General features: G+C 57.8%; 1 protein-coding gene across 6 annotated transcripts in view; it reads right to left on the reverse strand.

Moving 5' to 3' along the window:
* Positions 1-16,226, reverse strand: part of SPNS2 (SPNS lysolipid transporter 2, sphingosine-1-phosphate) — a 35,235-nt gene extending 19,009 nt beyond the window's left edge. For 3 of the 6 annotated variants that reach the window (XM_079904515.1, XM_079904519.1, XM_079904518.1), the window contains exons 1-2: positions 15,684-16,226; positions 1,589-1,654 (exon numbers count right to left, since the gene is read on the reverse strand). In XM_079904515.1, coding sequence (XP_079760641.1) covers positions 1,589-1,654; positions 15,684-16,053 — 436 coding nt within the window. In that variant the 5' untranslated portion in view covers positions 16,054-16,226. Of the gene's footprint in view, positions 1-1,588; positions 1,655-2,172; positions 2,361-5,478; positions 5,558-7,141; positions 7,237-15,683 lie in introns of those variants that run through there. The other 3 variants (XM_079904516.1, XM_079904517.1, XM_079904520.1) reach the window with 3 other exon arrangements.
* Positions 16,227-21,841: the final 5,615 nt, after the last annotated feature.

Genomic DNA, 21,841 nt, shown 5'->3' on the forward strand with positions numbered 1-21,841 from the left:
AGCAAAGGGGGCTTGTAGGAGGAAGAAACAAGATGATGCTGTGGATGACTTATCCCCCTCCGGCCAGGTCGCCAGGGATAAGAAGGACACAGCCTGGGACATAGTTGAGGCAGCGCTAGGACCCTCGCAGCCCTCCCAACCCGCTCCCTGGGTGGCTACACTGGCCCTGACCTCCATCAGTGAGAGTTGAATGGAGGAGGCCAGAGCAGGAGGGGGATGAGGCTTGGGCTGGGTCCCCAGTGACTCAGGGGCCACGGAGCAGGGGGATGGGCAGCTAGGCTCCCTCCTGCCCTTCCCTCACCAGCTCGGCAGCCTGATCCCTCCCACACTCCCATCCGGCTTCAACTCTGTCTCTCCAGCTGTAAGTGCTGGTCACTGCATTGCACGGAGCCCAGGAGGCTAGAGGAACCTGTCCCAGGCCCCGGGTCAGGAGGACTTGCTCTGACCTAGCCAGGGAGGCCAAGCAAGGGGGGCGGGGGGGGGGCCGAGCCAGCAGAGGGGCTTGGGCTCACATTCCGGGTGGAGGTGATGTCTGCAGCGGCAGGGGCCTGGGTGCCCTTAGGAGGAACTGGACGACACAGCCTTGCCCTATAGTCCCAGCTCGGTTAATTCTCATGTATTCGGGCTGAACCCTGGAGCTTTCATCTCCCCTCTCTGAGCCCCAGAGGCCCCATCTAGGAAATGAGGATGGGCACTGAGCCTAGCTGAATGGCTGTGGCTCAAGGAGGCCGTGGAGGCCTGGCACAGTGCGTGGTGGAATGCCACCCAGACAGGTCAGGCAGGTTCCTGGACAGAGCCAGCCTCTCTGCCCCTCCCTCCCAGGAGAGCCCGGGAGGGGACGGGGTTCCCAGAGTGGAATGCAGACCATGCACCTTCGCAGCCACATCTAACTGGGCCTCACGGCCAGATGGACTCCAGGACCAAGGGGAAACGGCAAAGTCAAGGCCGAGTCAGAACCAGCCCTGGGATGAAATACTGGCTCTGCCCAGGCCTGAGGGTCCTGCAGAGGGCACAGCCGGCAGGGCCGCAGCCAGTGGAGGGCCAAGAGCTCAGGTCCTACAGGGCTACACAGCAGGCAGGGCAGTCACGAGGTTGACATGGACCCTGGAGGGAGGGGCAGAGGCTGGAATAGCTGCTTAATCACCTGCCATACTGCCCTGGCCCAGGGGGGCTCGGGCCCTGCCTCCCCACCAGTCCCAAGGCTGGACCCCGGGGGGTGAGGGGCCGAGAACCTCAAGCCCAGGTCTAGTCTGGGACCCAGGTTCTCAGGCTCCTGCCCTGGGCCTGCAAGAGGCTCTGGGGCTGACCAGCTGGAGTTTCCTGTTTGGGCATCTGAGAGGTGACTCCCAGGTTGCCTGCATTCCTGTATCTCACCCACAGGCCCTCAGGGCAGGTGTTATTTGCTTTGTTTCACAAGAATAGAAGCAGAGGCTGGGGGAAGTGGTGCCTTTTGTGAGAGGCAACAGTGGGATTTGGACACAAAACTCACGCCCTTTCCAGTGAGTCAGGACCAGGGAAGAGACAGGCAGGGAATCCCCACCAGGTATTAGAAAGCAGGAGGGGGGCCAGGGCGGGAGAGGGACCTCACCTGACTGCAGCAAGCCGGCGCCTCGGTCCTTGACCCCAAAGTGCTGCTGGATGTCCAGAAGGACACCTGGGAGGAGAAGACAGAGGGTGCTTACTGGCGACGCCTGACGCCTGGGTGCCCCCATTCGCACACCCCACCTAGGCGACCCTCAGCCCCAGCCCAGCCCCCTTTCCACCTTGCAGGGCCCAGCCTGGCCCCATCTACAGAACCCCACCCTGCCGAGTTTAGCCAGGCCACCAGAAACCTTGGAGGCCAAGCTTCTACCCTGAGGTGCTCACACTGGGGACAGGACCACATCCCCTCACTCGGCCAGTGTGGGGTCCAAGGCGCAGACAGGTGAGGCTCCTCCATGGTTACTCGGCCCAGCGGGGCAGCCAAGCCTCCTACCAGCCTTGGCCTCTGGCCCATCTGCAGCTCAGCCCCAGACTAAGTGCTGGGTCCCCAGACGTGGACCCTGCCGTCAGAGGAGACCACAAAGCCCACAGCGCGGAGAGTGGGTGGGCAGCCACTGAAAGCCGCAGGAGAAGCCCCCTGGCCGAGGAGAGGGCGGAGAGGGCTCACAGGCAACACACACACCCGCTCACCTGCACGTGTGCACAAACATGTGCTCCCCCAGCTGTCCTCGGGACAATAACCAGGACTCCCAGTTTTCTGATGCAGGAGCCCAGAGGCAGAGGGAAGCAGACGGGGCTCCGGGCCTGCTTTCCTGGCGGAAGGGGAGCCCTTGAGGCCATGTCTGCCCTTCTCCCAACTCCCAGCCACCTCTGCGCTCGTTAGGGCTTTTTACATCAAAGGGGGGCGGCAACCAGAACAACTAGAAACGATCGACAGCTGTGGACAGACCCAGCCGGGGTTGTATAGAGGCCAGCAACTGCCCAGCCCCCTCTGACCTCGTGCAGCCCTCAACCAGGGCTCCCGGGTAAGCCCAACCCCCAGCCCCACAGCTCCCAGGGCCCCTGCCTCAGCTTATCTGAGGACAGCAGGAGGCTGGGCCACAGGCCAGAGTCCCCCTGACCACTGCACGTCTGCACTGAGAAGAAAGAGGGGAGAAAGGAGACAGGGCCTGTCTCAGGAGCTCCCCATGTAGGGGACAGAGGAAGGGACCAGGACCCTGCCTTCGGGGGACTCCCAGAACTATTCGACGCGATGGTGATGATGACGTCAGCATTTAAAATGATGATGGTTCGTATTATTGAGCATTAAGTGCTTCATTAGTTTAACCCTCACACAACCCTATGAGGCTGGTACTATCATCTCACTGGATAGATGAGGAAACTGAGGCACAGAAGGGTAAGCCACATGTTCAAAGTCACACCACAGGGAAACGGGTGAAAGTGGAATCTCCAAACACAGTACGAGGGTCCCGTCCAGTGGCTGGGGCTGGGGAAGAAGCCACTGTCCCCCCACCCAAGACCTAGGCATGGGATGCTGAGGGATTTCCTGTTCTAGCAGCCTGACAGCCAAGAGCAGCTGGTCTCCTCCTTGTTAATACCCAGAGTGGATTCACCATAATTACCCATAATGAAGAGGCTGTGTGAGACCCAACTAATGACTTACTAACCAGGGCGGCTGGGACTTTACCTTGAAGGCGGAAACCAGGGGCCGGTCCTGGGCCTGCGGATGGCAGGTCCACCAAGTGGGATCTCCGAGGTGCCCCGACCCAGCCTCAGAGGCCCTGAGTTCGATCAGGCTCGGTGGGTGGCATGGCTGGGCCCGACCTTGGGGAGCCACCCACGCTCACCTCCCGGCCTCACAGCCCACTCCCAGACCTGAGCCAGGGCCTCTATAGTCTCCTGATCCGATCACATCCCTCTCCTGCAGAATCACCGTCACCTGCGGCTCCCCTGCCTTCAGCAGGCCGTGGGGCTGCAGGTTCACCCCCGCCAACCCCACCCTCCAGACTCACTTCTCAGGACACCACCCCGCACCCCATACCCTAGCCACCCCAAACTACTCATGGGCCCCTGACTACACACGCTCCCTCTTCTTACCCTGGTGCAATTTTGTTGGCTGAGCTAATTCTCGCCATACCTTCAAGACTAGTTTAGATGCCTCCTCTTCCGGGAAGTCTTCCCTAATTTCTCCCCCTCCCACCACCCTCCATAAGCTAGTTGCCCCCACGCCCCCCTGTCCATCCTTGTTTTAACACTTGTCACACCAGGATTCGTTTGATCTACAGAGATGACAGAGGGACACGGATATGAGCTCCTTGGATCCACTGTGGCCAGGAGCAAAGAGCCACTAGCTGCTGGTTCCTGCTAAGTTCCAGGTACTGTGTGAGGCTCCCTGCTACCCAGGCTTAGCTATGACTATCATCCCCATTTTACATATGAGGAAACTGAGGCTCCAAGAAATGAAATAACGTGTCATGCAGCACATGAGATGTCAGGGGTGAGATTTGAAACCGGGTCTATTATCAAAAACCAAAGCTTGTTTTTCTGCCACACAGCCTCTGCGTGGTTCACTCTTGCCCCCCAGCCCGGGGTCCGGCACACAGTGACTGTTTGTGCCGTGGATGCATAGGTGATGGGCGGGGGCCTGCCTCACCCCCCTGATCATGAGCCCCCTGAGAGCTGGGACCATGGCAAGTCATCTCCGGAAGCCAGGACAGAGACCATCACAATTTAGGCATTGGGTAGACGGAAGGATGGATAGAGTCAGGAGACGGTAGGAGGGTAAAACTCCCCCTGGGCCCTGCACTCTGGGTCCCCACGCACGGCCCAGAGGAGGGCGCGGATCTGCAGCAACCGCAGGCCCACTTTCTGGGAGGGAGACCATATCAAAGTGGTCATCATAAAGGCGGCATGTGTCCACAGCAAATCAAAACACTCTTGCTTCCTCCCCAAGGCACATCCTAGCTATCTGACTGGACGCACTCCCCTACCCATGACTTTAAGGTCCAGTATTTGCCTCTGCCTCCAGGAAGCCTTCCTTTTTTTTTTTTTTAAGATTTTTTTTTGATGTGGACCATTTTCAAAGTCTTCATTGAACTTGCTACAACACTGCCTCTGTTCCATACTTTGGGTCCTTGGCCCTGCAGCATGTGGGATCCCAGCTCCCTGACCAGGCATCCAACCCAAACCCCCTGCATTGGAAGGCTAAGTCCCAACCACTGGACCGCCAGGGAAGTCCCAGGAAGCCTTCCTTGACTTCCTCTACTGAACAGAGTTCCTCGTAAGGGGGAGGAATATTTCACCATACCCAGATGGGCATCCAGGGTCCCTGGGAACTCCTGAGCAGTCTAGACCCCAAGGCGCAGGCAGCTTTGGATGTCCCCACCCCTGTACCCCCCGGCAACCCAGTCTTGGGTCCAAGGCCTGAGCTCCAGGCAGAAGGCCAGAGAAACCCTTCCAGGGAACAGGGCCTCGTACAGGCCGTAAGACCCTAGGTCAGGCCCTGCCTGAGCCTTTCTCGGTTGTTTTCCCTCTTCAAGGCCTGCCAAGGGCCATGGCTGCAGGAGAGTGAGATCCCACTGGCCACTGGCACGGGGAGCGTGTGTCACAGCAGCCCGGACCGTTGTCTCAGATTTTCCTCTGGGCTCCAGGCAAGCTTGGACCCACACCCCGCCTCCCTTCCTCACCACAGCCTTATTTTTAGTCTCTTTCCTGGAGGCTGAGGTTTAGCGGGTCAAGGACGGGCCTCACGCCCAGGAGCAGAGCCTCCTCCAGCTCAGACCACGCCCACTCCATCAGCCCCAACAGCCCAGGGCGGGCAAGGCGGGGCTCCCACCACACCCGCAGCGCCCCCCTGTCCCATGGCCACAGCTCCCGATCCAGGCCTCTCCAGGCAGTCACCCCAAATCCACAGCCACATCGTCCTCTGCCCACAGGGTCCTCCTCCCTGAGCCAAGAAAACATTCTGGAAAAGCAGGAGCACCTGAATTTTCTTACCCATTGACCCTAATTACACCCCTCTCAAGCCTCCAAGGGGCTCTCCTCTTGTCCAAGGCCAACTGCCCCTCCTGCCTCCCAGGAAGCTGGCCCGGGTCGGCCGCTGCTTGAGCTGTGCTGTCAGCATCTCCCTCACTCGTCTCCTGCACATCAGCGCACAAACGTGCTCGCCCCTCTCTCACCCTGGTGGTAAAAACGGTCCAGCCTCATCTCCCCTGCCAGCCGCTCTTTCTCTCTCCCCCCTTCACAGCTGAAGGTCTTTTTTTTTTTTTTTTTAGTTCCCTGACCAGGGATTGAACCCAGGCCATGTCAGTGAAAGCACTGAGTCCTAACCACTGGACCGCCTGGGAATTCCCACAGCTGAAGTTCTTAAAAGAGTTCTCACCCCTCCCCAACTCGATGTCCTCATCTCCATCCCCCCTGAAGCCAACTGCCTTCTGGTGGCTCAACCCCACAGGCTCTATCATCTCTCAGCATCCCAGCCACCTGGACCCCGATTCCACGGCTCCATCACCTACCTGGTCCACTCCCCAGACCAGACACCTGGGAGTGGACCATGACATCCCCCTTGTCTCCCATGAATGAGCCCCAATGATTCTCTCTCTCCTTCTCCAACTGCCTCCTCCCTGGACTCCCTGCCTCCAGCCCCGACTAGCCCATCCAGCATTCCTCCTGCAACCTGATCACACAAGCACTTATCAACTTCCTATTAAGTCCTGGGCTGGGGTTTCAGAGACCACAAGACAATCTCTGGACTCAAGGAGCTAAGGCCGTGGCACAGTGGTTATCAACTCTGGCTAGGGCCCAGAGTCACCCATGAGGTCTTCAAAATCCATTGGCCCAGGTCCCTGGTTCAGTAATACTACTGCTAACAACAACAATAATATGGGTGTTAACGTGTACTGAGTGCTTACTACATGCCAGACACTGTTCTGAGAGTGTAACCAAATTAGGTCATTGAGGGTGGCTGCCCAGTAGAGCTTAGTGGCTCCCTACTGCCACCCAAATTAAGCCCAGACTTCTAGCATCTGAGGCCTCCGTGCTCCAGGTCTGCACAATCACCCTGTCTAGAAGCCAGAGCCAGGAATCCATTAACTCGCTGCCCAGGTGATTGGAAACCACTGGCCTGGCTGGTCTGAAGCCCCTGTGACTCACATATCATGGCCCAGAGGCCTCCAAGCCTTGACTACAGTCATGCCCTCTTCCTGGACTGTTCATCTCCACCTGCTAAGATTCACCTCATCCAGGGCCCAGATCCGAGGTCATGTCTATCAGGGTGCCCCCCCCAACTCCCTCCTTTGGGGCTCTTGTTGAGGAGGTGCCTGTAACTTTGAAGGCACCCCCAGAGCTGGATGGAACCTGGCCCGACTCACCCATCTGGTTGGTCACAGATACAGTGATCCCCCATCACTGCTGGTCCTTCAATAGCCCCTAGAGGAGCCAGGTCCAGAACCCAACCCACTGACATCACAGAGTCCTCAAAAAGGCCAAGGTGTAAGAAGAAACCCACACTGACCTCAGGACCCCCCAGTTCAGAGCAGCCTCAGATGCAAGGTTGGGACATGATCCTGAGGTCTCTTTCTGCCCTGTCATCCAGGGCAGGCCACCTGGTGCCCACGTTCACTCCCCAAACACAGTCATCATCACCCCATGTTTACCCTACCTCTGTCAGAGCAGCAGGCAGCATAGCTGAATTTCCGAGAGCATGGGCTCCAGAGCCAGACCATCGGGGTTCAAATCCTGGCTTCTCCACCTTCCCTGCTTTGTGACCTTAGGCAAGTTACTTAAACTCTCTGTGCCAGTTTCCTCTTCTGTAACAAGGATTAATTTTAAGATCTGCTTTACATGGTTGTTGTGAGGTTTACATGGGTTGATCCATGTAAAATGCTTAGAATGGTGCCTGGCACATAGTAGGTAGTCAATAAATGTTACAAACGTTATCATAGATCACCAAGCTCATCATGGGGCAAGAGCCCCGGCTGTGACCAGTTCCCAGACGGGAATTCCCACTTCAGCGTTCTTTTCTCCAAAATGGGGGCAGATGGCTGGAAAGACAGAGCCTAGGGATCTGAAGGGATAGGTGATGCCTGCCATTGGCTGGTCCTTCTTGGAGCGACCCTGGTTCCCCTGTGGAGGCCTCAGGGCTGGCTCACTCTGGAAGTCTCACCCCTGCTCCAATGCAGGGCCGCAACTCCCACCCCGGTAATTACAGGGGCCTGAGGGCCTGGCTCTGCTGACCTGGCTCTGAATGGCTAAGGCTGGGAAACCACGGCCTGGCCCCCGCCAGCACCCACCCGCTCCTTCCCGAGCCTAATGGGGATGGGCCAAGGCAGTTCCTCAGCCGGAGACCAGGGCTGTGAAGCACACTCACTTCTACCTGCCCCAGAGCTTCCACAGGGCAAGACCCTCCCCCCATCCCCCAGGGACAAACTGAGTGACCTACAGGAGCGTCTGGCCTCTATCCTGAGCCTCAGGTTGCCCATCTGAGAGTGACCTAGGATCCCTATACACCCCCGCTGGGTCCATTCTAAATCTTAATCGTGTTTGTTCTACACGTGCTCACCCGCCTACCCCCATGCCTGCCTACAGATCTGGGTCATCTCTGCAGGGGCCATGAGGATGGGACCCCTGGCCCACAGCCTCAGAGAGGCCTCACCCCTTCCCTAGAAGACTTAAACTCCAGACTTGTCCCCATAAAGAGCACCCCACAGCACCCTTCCCTCCCCAGAGCCCTGCCCACAGGCCCCGCCGCCAGCCCGGGGCAAGCAGAACCACCCCCAGAGCTCAGAGAGCCCTCCCTCCCCATCCCCCACCCCCATTCCCACCGAGCCTCTCTGCCCATAGTGGGCGGGGACAGGCGGCCGGGCCTCTGGCCTGTGGTTCTGGTCTATCATTTGGGGCCAGCTTTCCTGGAACCAGACTCGGCCTTAGCAATTTGGGGGCTTTGCAGGGCCACTCCTTTCCCATCTCAGCCTCCCCGGCCCTGTTCTGGCTCAAGGACTCCCAAGGCCAACAGGGGCCGGGGACAAGGTGGCCACACCCTTATCATGACCCGTGGAGGGTGTGGCCTGTGTGGCCACAGACCTGGGATAAGTCCAGGGTATGGGGGGAGAGAGGGTGGGGAGAGATAAGAGACCTCAGAACGGCACGGCTCAAGCCCATGAGCCCTCAGCCGCCTCCCTGTGCGCTGCTCCAGCGGCCCAGGCCACCAGCGACCCCCACTCTCGCTTCTCAGCTGGAAAACTGAGATTCAGAAGGCAAAGGAAACAGAGCCCGGCAGGAGCTAGGCCGAGCGGACCCCTAAGCGCCCCGACCTGGCCTGTGCTCCCCACCTCACCCCAAAAAGCACCAGGAAAGAGGTTGCAGCCAGCCCCCTCTCAACATCCACACCAACCGCCCTCACCTGGGTGCTAGAAACAGTGTGTGGCCAAGTAACACCCTCCCTCCCCAGGCACAGCCCTTTACAGTTTACAAAGCATACTGGTGCTCCTTGCTGCCTGGGACCCCGTTTGCAAGTCCATGCTGGGCAGTGAAGGGACCAGGAAGATCCCACGGAGCTACCAGGCTGTGAGGGTAGACCCCAGCAAGGTCTGTATGGAGGCAGAGAACTGAAGACAAGGCAGGAGGCTGGGACCCCACCCCTAGCCTCCAAGCTCTGGCGGGTGCATCAGTCCTCCTTCTTTCTTGCTCTAATATAAATGCTTCTGCCCTCCGCCGTATCTTACCTAGGGTTCCACTCGCCAACCACTCCCAACTACCAAGAGGGGGCCAGGCCCAGAGCAGACCAGCGTTCTGTTCTGCTTCACCCCACCTCGCAGTGTGACCTGGGACCAGCCCTTGGCCTCCAGTGCCCTACCTGCAGAAGAGACCAGACGAAGCCACCACAGCGCCCTCCTGCATGTACAGGAGCCATTCTGCCCAGCATGGGGCCAGGAAGCCCCACTGTCAGGGCTGCGGACTGGGCAGACAGGGACCACACTGATCTCTGCCCCCCCTTCCTTCTCAGAGACATGAGGCCTCCAGCTCATTGCGTCCTACTCAGGACAAAAGGGCAGCACCGGCCTTTTGTCCCCTACAGGGGCCTGGTCCTTGTCCAGGGTCGTTCAAACCTACCAATGCCCCTTCAGCCCAGAAGGATGGGCTTTGGGGACAGGCAGGGCTGGGTCAACTCAATTCTGCCACTCAGTCGGCCGACAAGAGCCAAGCCTATGCCAGCCCCCCACACATACTGGGGACACAGAGATGACCAGGCTCAGCCCACGTGAGGCTGAGGGGAGACAGCCACCCTCTATGGGGGTAGGTGCCGTGATGGAGGGGGACAGAGTGAGGGGGATGTGGGGAAGACTTCCTGGAAGGAGGGCAGAGACACCACTGAGACCCGGCAGCAAAAACCAAGGTTGGCCGCTGCAGCATCTAGGGAACAGTCCTGGATCGTCCTGGAAAAGGGAGGTACAGGCAGAGCCGAGCTCCAGAAGACAAGAGTCCCTGAGACCAAGTCATGTGCCCCATACTACCCTTGGGAGCACGACCTTGACCACAGAAAAAGAGGAACAAAATCATCTATTGTGGATTCACAGCTCAGAGAGGGTCAGGATCTGCCTCAGGTCACACAGCAATTCTGATAAAGCCAGGAGTAGGAAGCTCAGCCCAGGAGACTGTCAGGGCCCAACCAGGAGCCCAGCCCCAGGGGCCTGGGGATCGAGACAGTGTCCTCTTTGCCTCCTTTGCTCTCATCCCCCTTCTACCCTCAGGATTTCAGGCCCCCACACCCAGGCAGAAACAAAGCCACTTCCTGGCTGGGGAAGGGACACGGAACTCCACCTCTCTGAGCAGCCTCACTCTCAGACCAGGCTGTACCCTGCAGCCTGCAGCCTTCCGGCCCCATTCACAAAGGGAAAACTAAGGCACAGGCTGGGCCAGTCACTGGCCCTGAGTCCCAAATCGAGGCAGTGAGTTTCAAAGCACTTCTCTGACAGGTCAACGGCGCAGCAGAAATGCTGTTAGAACCAGCCAGAAAGTGGCCGAGGAGGAAAAGGAGCAAGGAAATGGGCTGCTGGTGGTTAGTCACTGGGGCACAGGCATTCCAGGCCAGCCCAGCGGTGCACCTGGACGCTGACCCACCAGACAGGCATTCTGGAATGTGGCCCTGGGACACCCCGCCCTACAGCCCTTGCGTAGTGCTGACTTGGTGGTGGCGAGGGCAGGGCCACTCAAGGGGACAAAGCCACCTGAGAGGGCAGGGCGGGAGTGGTGTTGATATCCTTATCCACAAAGATAGACACGGAGCCTGGGGACTGACCTGGCTTCTACACACTCAGGTGACTCTGTAAAAGGCCCTGAGCCTCTGTTTCCCCAACTGTCAGCTCTGGACAGCCTCAGCCAAGCAGACAGAAGAAGAGCTAAAAGCCGGTCCTGGCAGCCCCTCCTGCGCAGAGCCCAGGTGTTCGGGGAAGCCCCTCGGTCCCTGCCAGGCCTGTGTTCCAGGCTGGTTCCCTGTACTCCCCTCTCCTTCTGGGTTTGTGTTAGTGAGTGGTTGCCATGGATACCGGTCTCAGCTTCTTTGGCAGAAAAGGACTCCCCCAGGGCAGGGCTCTGCCTCTCCTCACCAGCCCCTGCTCCGCCCAATTTCAAGTGCCTGGTCTGCCAGGGGGCTGGATCAAAGGGAAAGAAACTAGGTCTCCCGAAGAGAACAGGTGTCCCGGAGAAGTTGGGGGAGGATCTCAGCTTTCAAATAGTTATTCACCAAACGTGAGCTCCCTCTTGCTGGGCCTGGTTCCAGGAGCAGAATGCTGGCACCTACACCCTCAGCTCTGCTTCCACTTTACAGAGGCAAGAATGGGAGCCCAGGAGCACAGGCAGCTCCGGCACCAGGATGTAGAGCTGGTAAGAGGAGACTCAGGACCCTCGCCTGAGAGGCTCCTTCCTTCTCCTGACCTGGCAGCCAGGAGTGGGCTCCGAATGGAGAGCGGGTGGCTGCCAGGCTCACAGGGGCTTGGGGGAGGGTGCAGGAGCCACGTGCCCTAGGGGAGCTCAAACTGCTGCTGTTAAACTGAGCTGAAACCCATCTGCCCAGAGGGCTTCTGCCCTGGCCAGCAGTCTCCGAGTTTCCAGGTCAGAAGCAAGGGATATGCTCTGTCCTCCCCCTGAGAGAAGACCACACTGGAGCGTTCTGGTCCTGCTCCGTCCCGCCATGTGACCTTGGATAAGTTCCAGCATTCTCCCGGTGTCAGTGTCCTCATCCCCCCAAGGAGGATGGGGCAAGGGTTTGGAGGCAGTTTCCCAGCTACCTCACTTTCATCCAACTGAAACAATGCTCAGTAAGAAAAGCAAGAGCTTTTCTTAAGGAACCTGGCCCTTCTCACCTGCTTCTGACGCCTGCTTGCCCTCAGGGGGGCTCTGAGGGGGAGGGGGAGGGGAGAGGAGGAGGAGGAGGAGGGGGAGGAGGGGGAGGGGTGAGGGGGGAGGGGAGGAGGGGGAGGGGAGGAGGAGGAGGGGGAGGAGGGAGAGGGGAGGAGGAGGGGAGGGGGAGGGGAGGAGGAGGAGAATGAAGAGGAGGAGGAGGAGGGGGAGGAGGAGGAGGAGGGGAGGAGGAGGAGGAGGGGAAGGAGGAGGAGGAGGGGAGGAGGAGGAGGGGAGGAGGGGGAGGGGAGGAGGAGGAGAAAGAGAAGGAGGGGAGGAGGGGGAGGGGGAGGAGGGGAGGGGGGAGGGGAGGAGGGGGAGGGGAGGAGGAGGAGGAGGGGGAGGAGGGGAGAGGGGAGGAGGAGGGGAGGGGGAGGGGAGGAGGAGGAGAATGAAGAGGAGGAGGAGGAGGGGGAGGAGGAGGAGGAGGGGGAGGAGGAGGAGGAGGGGAAGGAGGAGGAGGAGGGGAGGAGGAGGAGGGGAGGAGGGGGAGGGGAGGAGGAGGAGAAAGAGAAGGAGGGGAGGAGGGGGAGGGGGAGGAGGGGAAGGAGGAGGGGAGGAGGAGGAGGAGGAGGAGGGGGAGGAGGGGAAGGAGGAGGGGAGGAGGGGGAGGAGGAGGGGGAGGAGGGGGAGGAGGGGGAGGAGAACAAGGAGGCGGAGACGCCATCATTAGCCAGATCACCGGGGGTGGCGCTGGGAATGCTAGGGCAGAGGCAGAACCTCCTGGAGTTCCCAGGATGGAGATCAGCCCTGGTGAAGAAGGGAGGGGTTTGCCAACGCTTCCTGAAAGGAACTGTCAGAAACCGAGAAACAGGAGGGCACAGTGGCCAGGGCACAGCTTGGGCAGAGCCATGGAAGAGCAGGGAGCTGACATTTGTGAAGCTCTCCTAGGAGTCTGGCTTAAGAGACATTCTCATTTATGCCACACACCCCGGGAGGTGGAGGGGAGGAAATGATCACCCAGAAGGCTCAGGAGACATCCCCAAGGTCACATGGCTGGGAAGTTGAAGAGCCTGGATGTGAACTCTGGAATCAAAGACTCTAGACCTTCACTGTCCACTGCGGTGGCCCCGAGCCACTGTGGCTGTTGGACACCTGAATAGCAACTAGTCCAAACTGACGTGTGCTGTAAATGTAAAACACGCTGAGTTTTGAAACTCAGTATGAAAAGTAGGCGAACTATCCCATGAGTAGCTTTTATATTGATTACATGTTGAATTATGTTGGATATATTGAGTGGAATAAAATACATTAATTCACTTCACCTATTCTTTTTACTTTTTTAATGTGGCTACTAGAAAATTTTAAATTATATCCGTGGCTTGCGTTTATATCCCTTTTGGACAGAGCTGGTCTATACCATGAAAACAGAAATGCACAGGACAGATTTAAAGGAAGAGAGTGGGAACTCACCCATTTTTTGATGGGGGAGGCAGGGCCAGATGGTGAGGTTCTCAGGGATCAGGTGGGCGCAAATATCAAAGATGACTGAGCAGTGGACTGTCTGCCTCCCCTCCTCTGTCCCAGCTGGACAGCCAGCAACAGGTGGACTGGGGCCAGGGATGACCATTCCCCTGTGGTCCCCCCAGTCTCCCAAGATCCATCAAGCCATAGTAGTTGCCATAGAGACAGTAAATCTTCCTGAAAACTGAACTTGGCAGCAAGGTGGGGGTGGTAGGAGAATCTACCATAAAGAGAGAGGGAGGGAGCCAGGCTTATCCTGATAGGAAATCTGTGTATGCTGTGTGTTGGGGGCAGGGTGGTGCATGAGCTCCCACCCTGGAGGGACAGGGAGGGATGCACAGCTCAGGCGGTGTTTGCACAGAGCTTTCCGGGCCTTCCTCCCTACTGCCCCACCCCCCCTTACCAATTCACCAGAAATTTCCTATCTCGTTCTCGCATTCTGACTCTGGGACGCAAGTGGGGGTGGGGGCAGATAAGCAGCAGCCCTCCCCGATCCCACCACCGCACCTCAGCCCCTAGCAGAGTCGGCTTCTCTAAGAATATCAGAGGGGGTGGTCAGGGGCAGGAAAAAACAAATTGGAGTGTGTTACAGCACTAGAAGCAGGCCATTCATTGCCCAGCTGAGAGGGCGGGAAACAGGCAGATCGAACACCACCTTTGTCACGCACTCTCCGGGCCATCTTGGACAAGGGCCTCGGTTTGCCCATCTACGGACAGAAGTCCATGTTGCACTAACTACAGGCCCCCCCGTGTTCTCTGACTTCTCCCCACTTTAGGGTGGCACCTAAGCTCCCAGGTCCCAGGCAGCAGGGCACACGTGTGTGCCATGGGGCTGGTGCACAGGGGCTGGTGCACTTGGGCAGTGCTGGGTACTCCTGCTCACCAGGCCGAAGTAAGAGCCCCTTGAGCTCGACCCGGAAACCGGTGCCACTGGTACCCACTTCCAACACCCCGCAGGGAGGGTCAGAGAGATAAAGGGTTTTGAAAGTGGGAGTGGGGAAAGGCAGAAGCCTCTGCTCTCCCATCAGAGTTCCTCCTTCCCCTTGACACAAAAGCCCATTCAAGAGAGGGGGAGACTTGAGTCCTAGGGAAGGGGACCCAGGTGGCATATGTTTTATGGTTTAAGCCAGAGCTTGCCTCTCTCCATGGGTACAAAGTTAGTTCTCTTTCGAGTCTGTCCAAAATTCCTCCATCTTTTTTTTTTTTTTTTCTAGTTCCAGATTTTACTAAGCCATGGTTAGGCCAGCACGCCAGGATGTCAGGTATCCAGTCACTGCTCTCCCACGGCAGAGAGCCCCCACGTGCTAGCCTGGCCAAAGTCTCTTTCTCTCAAGGCTGCACCCTTCCCACCGAGGGGCAGCTCAATTTAGGGAAAACCCCTGTTCACAGGCACCACCACCCCCCGCCCCCCACCCCAGAACTATGGGAGGGGAGCGAGGAGACTGGAATCCCAGAAGGGCCTGAGGACCAACCACCTTACAAACGGGGAAACAGACCTAAACATAGGCTAAGACCGGCCCAAGGTCACACAGCAAGCACAAGGGGGAAAATCCGGGGCTAGAACTCAGTTGTTCTATCTACCTCTAGCCCCTCCCCAAGGCTGATTCCCGGAGATGCTCACAGAAGATGAGGCAGCCCCAGTGGCCCGCGCCCTACCCCAGGCCCCAAGCGACACAGAACAGGGGGAGGCGTCTTCGGGCCTCTAGCCAGGGCCAGCTGCAAACCGCATCCTGGGTCCCCAGGCGCCGCGGACCCGCCCCGCCCCTCCCTCCGCTCCCCGCAGCCCCAAGCCTTTGTCAGCCACGCGCTCACACGCTCACACACACATCCGCGCCGCCCGCGAGCACACACTTGGTTCCCCCTGGCACACACCCGCAAGGGGCGCGCGCACTCGCCGCACGCACGCAGGGGAGTGGAGACGGCGGAGGAAGGAAGGAACTGACCGGCTACGGACCGACAGACAGCCTGGGCTGGGGGAAGGGGAGGAGAGGCCCGGGAACCTGAGGCTGGGGCGGATGGGGGCGCGGAGGTCAGAACGCAGAGAGACGCAAAGGAGACTCTCTCGCAGAAGAGGACAACGGATAGGACGTCAAGGGCTGGCGAGGACGCGCGGGCTACTCCAGGGGTGGGGACTCCCCCAACCCCAGGCCCGGGGGTACGGGGGCCGGTCCCTGGATTTGACCAGTAGATCTCAGGGCATCACTTGCCCAGTCGTGTCTGAACGGAGGGCCCTTAGGGACCCCACGAAAGGCTTGGATATAGGGGGCCTGGGACCGAAGGCTCCCCGAGGTACCTCGAGGCAGAGGGTCCTGGTTCTTGGACTGGGTGGGGCACTCGCTCACCTGCTACGGTGTACCTGTCCAGGTAGTTGAGCACGTTGCCCAAGCTGAGGATGGCAGCGGCTGCCCCCCGCCCGCGGCCCAAGCTGGCTGGTTTGGGCTGCTGAGCGCCGAGGCCCTTGGCAGCGGCTGCGCAGCTGGGGGTGCTGGGGGTGCTGGGGGGTGCGGAAGGGGCCCGTCTCACGCTGCCCGACAGCGTCTGCACCTCATCGTCGGCGGTCGCCACTCCAGCGGCGCCCGCTGCCCGCGCCCCGCAGCAACCGCCACCGCCGGCCCCTCGCTGCGCCCCCCGGCGCCGGCGCCGCCGCTCCGCGTCCGCCTCCTCCTCCTCCGCGCCGCCCGCCGCCGCCGAGGCGCATTCCAGGCACATCATGCCGGCCGGGATCGGGGCGGCGGGGGGCGCGGGGGACGCGGGGCCCAGCTTGGGCCCACTCAGTGCGTGTGTGCGCCGAGGAGCCGCCGCTGCACCATCCCGGCCGGGCCCCGTCGGCTCCTGCGCTCCGACCCCGGCTGCGGCGCTGCCACCGTTTCAGCCCGGTGCGCCGCGGTCGCCGCCGCCGCTGCTCTGACAGCTGCGGCCCGGCCCCGCCCACCAGGCCCGCGCCCAATCAGCCCCAGGCTCGGGCCACAGCCCCGCCCCGCACGTGCTGCCCCCGGGGGGCGGAGGAGGAGGGCCGGGCCGCAGAGCCCCTCCCGCCCGACGGGGGCGCAGTCACTCTGGAGCCGCGCGGCCGCCGAGGCTGACGAGGACCCGGAGGGGGTTTGTGGGGAGCTGCGGAGCTAAGAGTAGCGTACGGGAAGCAGGACTTCCCAGCACCCACTCAGTGCCCTCCCCGCCCCCTACCGCGGCGGAGACTCTGGGAGAGAGCTGAAGGCTAGAGCTCAGGGCATACGGACATCCTGGAGAGAGGGTCTCAGACGGTTAAGTCAGGGGCGCGGGTAGGAGGGCCCACGGCCTTTCCAGCAGCTACTCACCCGCCATGATTTAATCAGTTCAGGGAGGGCTGCGTAAGAACCAAGAAGCGTGACGGGTGGGGGGTTGGCCCGGGACCCAGGCCTCCACCAGTCACAGAAGGCTATGTCACCCACCTCTCCGGGGAAGCTCAGATCCAGCCCCCTGCCTCCTGCTGGGCCCATTCCTGTGTGCACACCGAGACCCTACCCCTGCCCCTCAGAAAGGCAGCCCCTGGCAGAGAGAGCCAGGGCTCCAACCGGCCCCCTCCTCCACCCACGAAACAGGGCATTGAAAGGGGGCCTTCTCTCCTGAGGGCACGGCAACGGGCAACCGCAAGCATCACACTTCAGCGCACGACGAAGCCCTCAATGGGAGACAGGAGGCTGGGTCCTAGCCCAGTTCTGCCCTGGTGTGTGGCATGACCCTAGACAAGACCCCTAACTTTCCCTGGGTCTCAGTTTCTCTCTCTGGGGGTAGATAGGAGGATAGGATTTAAAGGGTCTGAAGTCCCCCAGGTCCTCCCTTGGGGGAGCGGGGTGCCCTGTCTCCTGTGCAGAGTGGTCAGGTAGTTTCTGTATTCAGGGCCACAATCTCCACTCTCACCCATCTCAGAGGGGCTGTGGTTTTGGTAAGCTCCCTCCCCCATTCATTTGTTTGCAGCTTTGAAATGAAAATCCTGTACAGAGTGCTGAGGACATAATGTTAGAAGTAGACAGAGCCTGGGAAACCAGAGTTATTCACATACAGGCTCCAGGGCCCATAGTGACCCTACCGTGGACATGCAGCTAGTTGGCAGCAGGGCTGGGGCTGACCCAGGTTGGTGCAATACCTTCGGCCTGGGCTGGGAGCTCGGTTCCCACTGCAGGCTGCTCCAGAGCCCACATCCATGGGCAGGTGCATCTCGTGAAGGTGTCGGCCACGGTGAGTCATGGCATAGCCAACGGGTGACACAGCACAAGTCACCCCTCCCCACTCCCGCCCCACCGTCTCTTGTGAGCAGAGTTAATCCCCAAGCTCGTGTTTCTTGGCGCCTTCGAGGTGTATTTTAAATTCTGCAAAGTGACTAAAAATATGCTTCATCGTGTTGGGTATGAATGACTGTGGCGGGAGGGTTAGGAAAACAGATTTCGTTCTGAAAGTTGCCTTGCTGCCTCTTTCCAGTTTGCTGAGCCCAGGACTGCAAAGCTGGGTGAGGGAAGTTCCACAGGGTGGCCCAGGATGGCAGGTGATTAAACAGGGAAGGACAGACCTAGGAGCTCCATGGGGTTGGGACTGAGCCCTGGCACTGACTTTCGTAACTGTGTGATGGTGCTAGCTAAAGGACAGTGCCCAGCGGGGCGATGCGGCCAGCTAGGGGCCTGTCCAGCAGTGAAGAAGGCAGAACCATGGCTCTAAGCCCAACACCATGGTCCCCTTCCCACTCCCCAAAATTCCTCATCCTTTCAGCCACAGCTCTGCCCAGGGAGCAGTTTTAGGCCTTAGCCAGAAAGGGGAGCATTCCCTTTCCATGGTCCTGCCTTTCCGCCACTGAGTAGGCTCTGGAGCAGGGGAAAATTGGCAGAGTTTTGAGCCTTTCAAGTTTGGGGGACCTCTACGCTGCCACCAAGCAAGCCAGCCATTCCCAGTCTGTGGGGTTTTCTAGGATTTTAACTCAAAGGCACTCTCTAGAGTGGGTCCTTAGGTGGGCTAAGGAGCCACCAAAGGCACGGTGATGGGGGGACAATAAGCCCTTTTGGGCTGTATGGCCCTGGGCAAGTCACTGTGGCCTCCTGAGAGCCTCTGGGACCATGAGCTAGAGAACTTGTAGGGTTCTTGTCTTCATCTCACAGATAAAGAGACCCAGGGAAGAGAAGTAATCTACCTAAGGTCACTAGTAAATGATGAGGCTCGCACTAAACACAGGTGTGTCTACCCCCTAATCCAGTGTTTCCTCTACTGCCCCAGAGCGATGCTCTTAGCTTCTCCAGGACAGAGCTTTCTCATCAACGTGATGGGAGGCTGAACTCAATGATGGCTAAAGGGCCTTCTGATATTCGTTCATTAGGTCTAGACCATAATTTCAAAACAAATGGGGCACGTTTCATTAGTGGCCAGTGTCCCAAGGGCAAGTATATTTGGGAAATGGTGGGATAAACACAGAGAATTAGGTTTCCTAACTGAGGAACTTTTCAGAGTCTGTAATCTGAGAGTGTACACTGGGAGTCTCCCATGGGGAAGCACAGGCTGCCCTGTCCCCATGTGTACCAGACCACAGAACATCTCGTAAGATGACTACAGCTTTGCAGAACACACTCTGAGAAATACTGGCTGCCACCTGGGAGCTCAGTCCACCTCCCCTCTGCCCACCTCCCTACACAGGAGTGTCTCCAGGGCTCAGCCTCAGTCTCCTCCCTGCTCACATGGCACACTCTCCCCTGGCAGCCTCTCACCCGTGCTTGGGCTTTCAACAATTATCCACCTCCCTAGGACACCCCAACCTCCATCTCTAGATGTGGCCTCATCTCCGAGCACTAGGTCCACATGCAGTTTCCTGCACGCTCCCCGCTAGATATCCCCCAGCGCCTTAAACTCAGCACATCCAAGATTGAACTCATCGTCTTTCCCCTAAACCTGCTCCCACCCAGTATCATTTATCTCTTGACAAATAGCAGCGGCATCCACATTGTCACTGAGCTGGGAACCTGGGAGCCATTTGGGACTCCTTCCTCTCCCTCAACTCCCACCTCTAGGGCCTGTCCATTTTTTCTCTTTAATATCTCCCAGTGTCCCAATTGCTCATGGACTTAGCTCAAACCTCTCCATGTCTCACTTGGACCCTTTTAAAGATGAACACCACCTGTTCCAACATTCCCCTCCAGCATTTGTCTTTTCTTTTTTTTTTCAGCCACATGTGAAATCTTAGTCCCCCGACCAGGGATCGAACCCACAGCCCCTGCAGTGGAAGCGCGGAGTCTTAACCACTGGACTGCCAGGGAAGTCCCCCGTCCAGTCTTTTCTTCATATTTTTTGCCAGTAATTTTCTAAATCACACGTACAACCCTACCACTACCTTGCACAAAACTTTTCCATGGCTCCCCACTGCCTACAGGATTAAAAATATCTAAGTTCCTATCTACGAAACAGAAACAGACTCACAGAGAACAGACTTGTGGTTGCCAAGTGGGGGGGGCGGTGAGGGAGGGATGGCTTGGGAGTTTGGGATTAGCAGATGCAAACTATTATATATAGAATGGATAAACAACAAGGTCCTACTGTATAGCACAGGGAACTATATATTCAATATCCTGTAATAAACCATAATGGAAAAGAAAATGAAAAAGAATATATATATGTATAAGTGAAACACTCTGCGGTACAGCAGAAATTAACACGACATTGGACATCAACTATACTTCAATAAAATTAATTTTTTAAAAATATCTAAGTTCCTTAACATGATCTCCGATGACGCTTCATGACCCATGCCAATCTCCAGCCTTAGATCCTACAGCCCATCTCTCAAAATTACACTCGTCTACACTGAAAACTGATCTCCCTGAACTCGCTCATAGTTATACTTCCTGGAGCCCAGAGGAGTGGCAGGAGTTGGGGGCAGTTGTCTCTAGTCCCCGCTCTCCCCTCAACACAAAAGCCCTTGTCCTACTAACACATTGATGGTTCAGGACCACGGAGAGCGTCCCCTGGGCAGCCCCCTCCCCCGGCTTTTTAGTCCTGCTCTGCCCATGCTGTCTACCTAGGTCACTCCTCCCATTAGTCCTTCAGAAATCCAGCACAGCCATGACTTCCTCCAGGAAGCCCTCCCTGACCTGCTTGTTTCAATTGTCATTTCCTCCCCTAGGTTACTTGAGTAACCTGTGTATCCCTCCTCCATCACAGCAAACTCATTGTGCTGACTATGTTTGTACATGAGTCCACCACTCCCCTCCACCGGCCCAACAACAGATCGTGAGCCTTAAGGGCCCATACGCTGTCTGATTCACTTCCGCTGTCCAGGACAGTGGAGGTGCTCAGAGAATGTTTGTGACTGAATGAGTAAATGACATTTAGCAGGTGCTCAGTAAGTGTGTGCTGATTTGCATCATGTATCTGTTGCTCTGCGTGACTCAGAACCAGCCAGATTCCTCTCCGGGCCCTTCTGGTAAAGGCATTTTCTCCCTGATTGACTCCACCCTCCATTAGCTTCCCTGTGCCATTTCCCTCCCACCCTTTGAATACGTTCTCCACAGGGCACCACCCACGGGTAGGGAGAGGACACCTCCTCTCTGCTCCCGCTGTTGCCAAGCTGAGGACTTCTTGGAGCCCCTCCATCCCCCAGCCTGGGCCTGCCTCACGAGTTTTGCTCAGAACGCTTCGTCTCTGCCTCTCTCTCCTGCTCAGAACAGATGCCTCTGAGTCCCCACTAACACAGAAGTTCCTGTTCTGTCTTTTGAACATCCTTAACACTTTCTGAATTACAGACGCTCTGATCTCCTTTGATCATGGACTCAGACTATGAGAAGTGAAGAATCCCTTGAAGGACACTGAGTCCAGCCTCTTCCCTGTCCCGTGAGAGGCTGCATCTGAGAGAAGGCCAGTGGCCTGCCCAGGATCACTGTAATGGACACAGTCGTTGGTTTTTGTGGGTTTGTTTTTTCTGGTCTTGTTTTCTTTCACTGATGTTTTATTTTGATGCTCAATGTCCATTTCCCTTGCTAAGTGACCCTGGTTTCCTGGTCTTAATGGAGCTATAAATCAAGGCATGGGCGTAGGATCCAACTCGACTCTCTCAGCCAGGGCTTTAAATCTTGACGTCACAGGACACCAATCTAGGCCTTTAATTCAAATTCCAGTGCAGATGGCCTCAAAGGTGTATTGGCTCAGCATTTTGTTTTTTGTTTTTTTTTAGCAGAACAGCCCTTTTCTCAAACTTTTACATGGAACCCAAATGTGTAAACAAAAAAATATATTGCTGGGCCAGCCTAGGAAAAAGAATAGGGAGAAAATGTCCCAATAAGATGGCCCTGGAGCCCTGGCTCCTGAATCTCCAATCTTCCCATAGAGCTCACAGTGAGCTCCTGAGGTCTTCAACAAATCCCTTTCTTGCTTAAGATATCAGTCAGTTTCTGTTGCACACCACCCTACAACCTTAACTGATGTGGTCCCACAGAAAGAGCACATGCAGTCCCATACCTCCCTGTGTCAGATAAGGCTTGGCTCCAACAACCTC

Source organism: Stenella coeruleoalba (genome assembly GCF_951394435.1).
Source record: "Stenella coeruleoalba genome assembly, chromosome: 19".
NCBI classification, from domain to species: domain Eukaryota; kingdom Metazoa; phylum Chordata; class Mammalia; order Artiodactyla; family Delphinidae; genus Stenella; species Stenella coeruleoalba.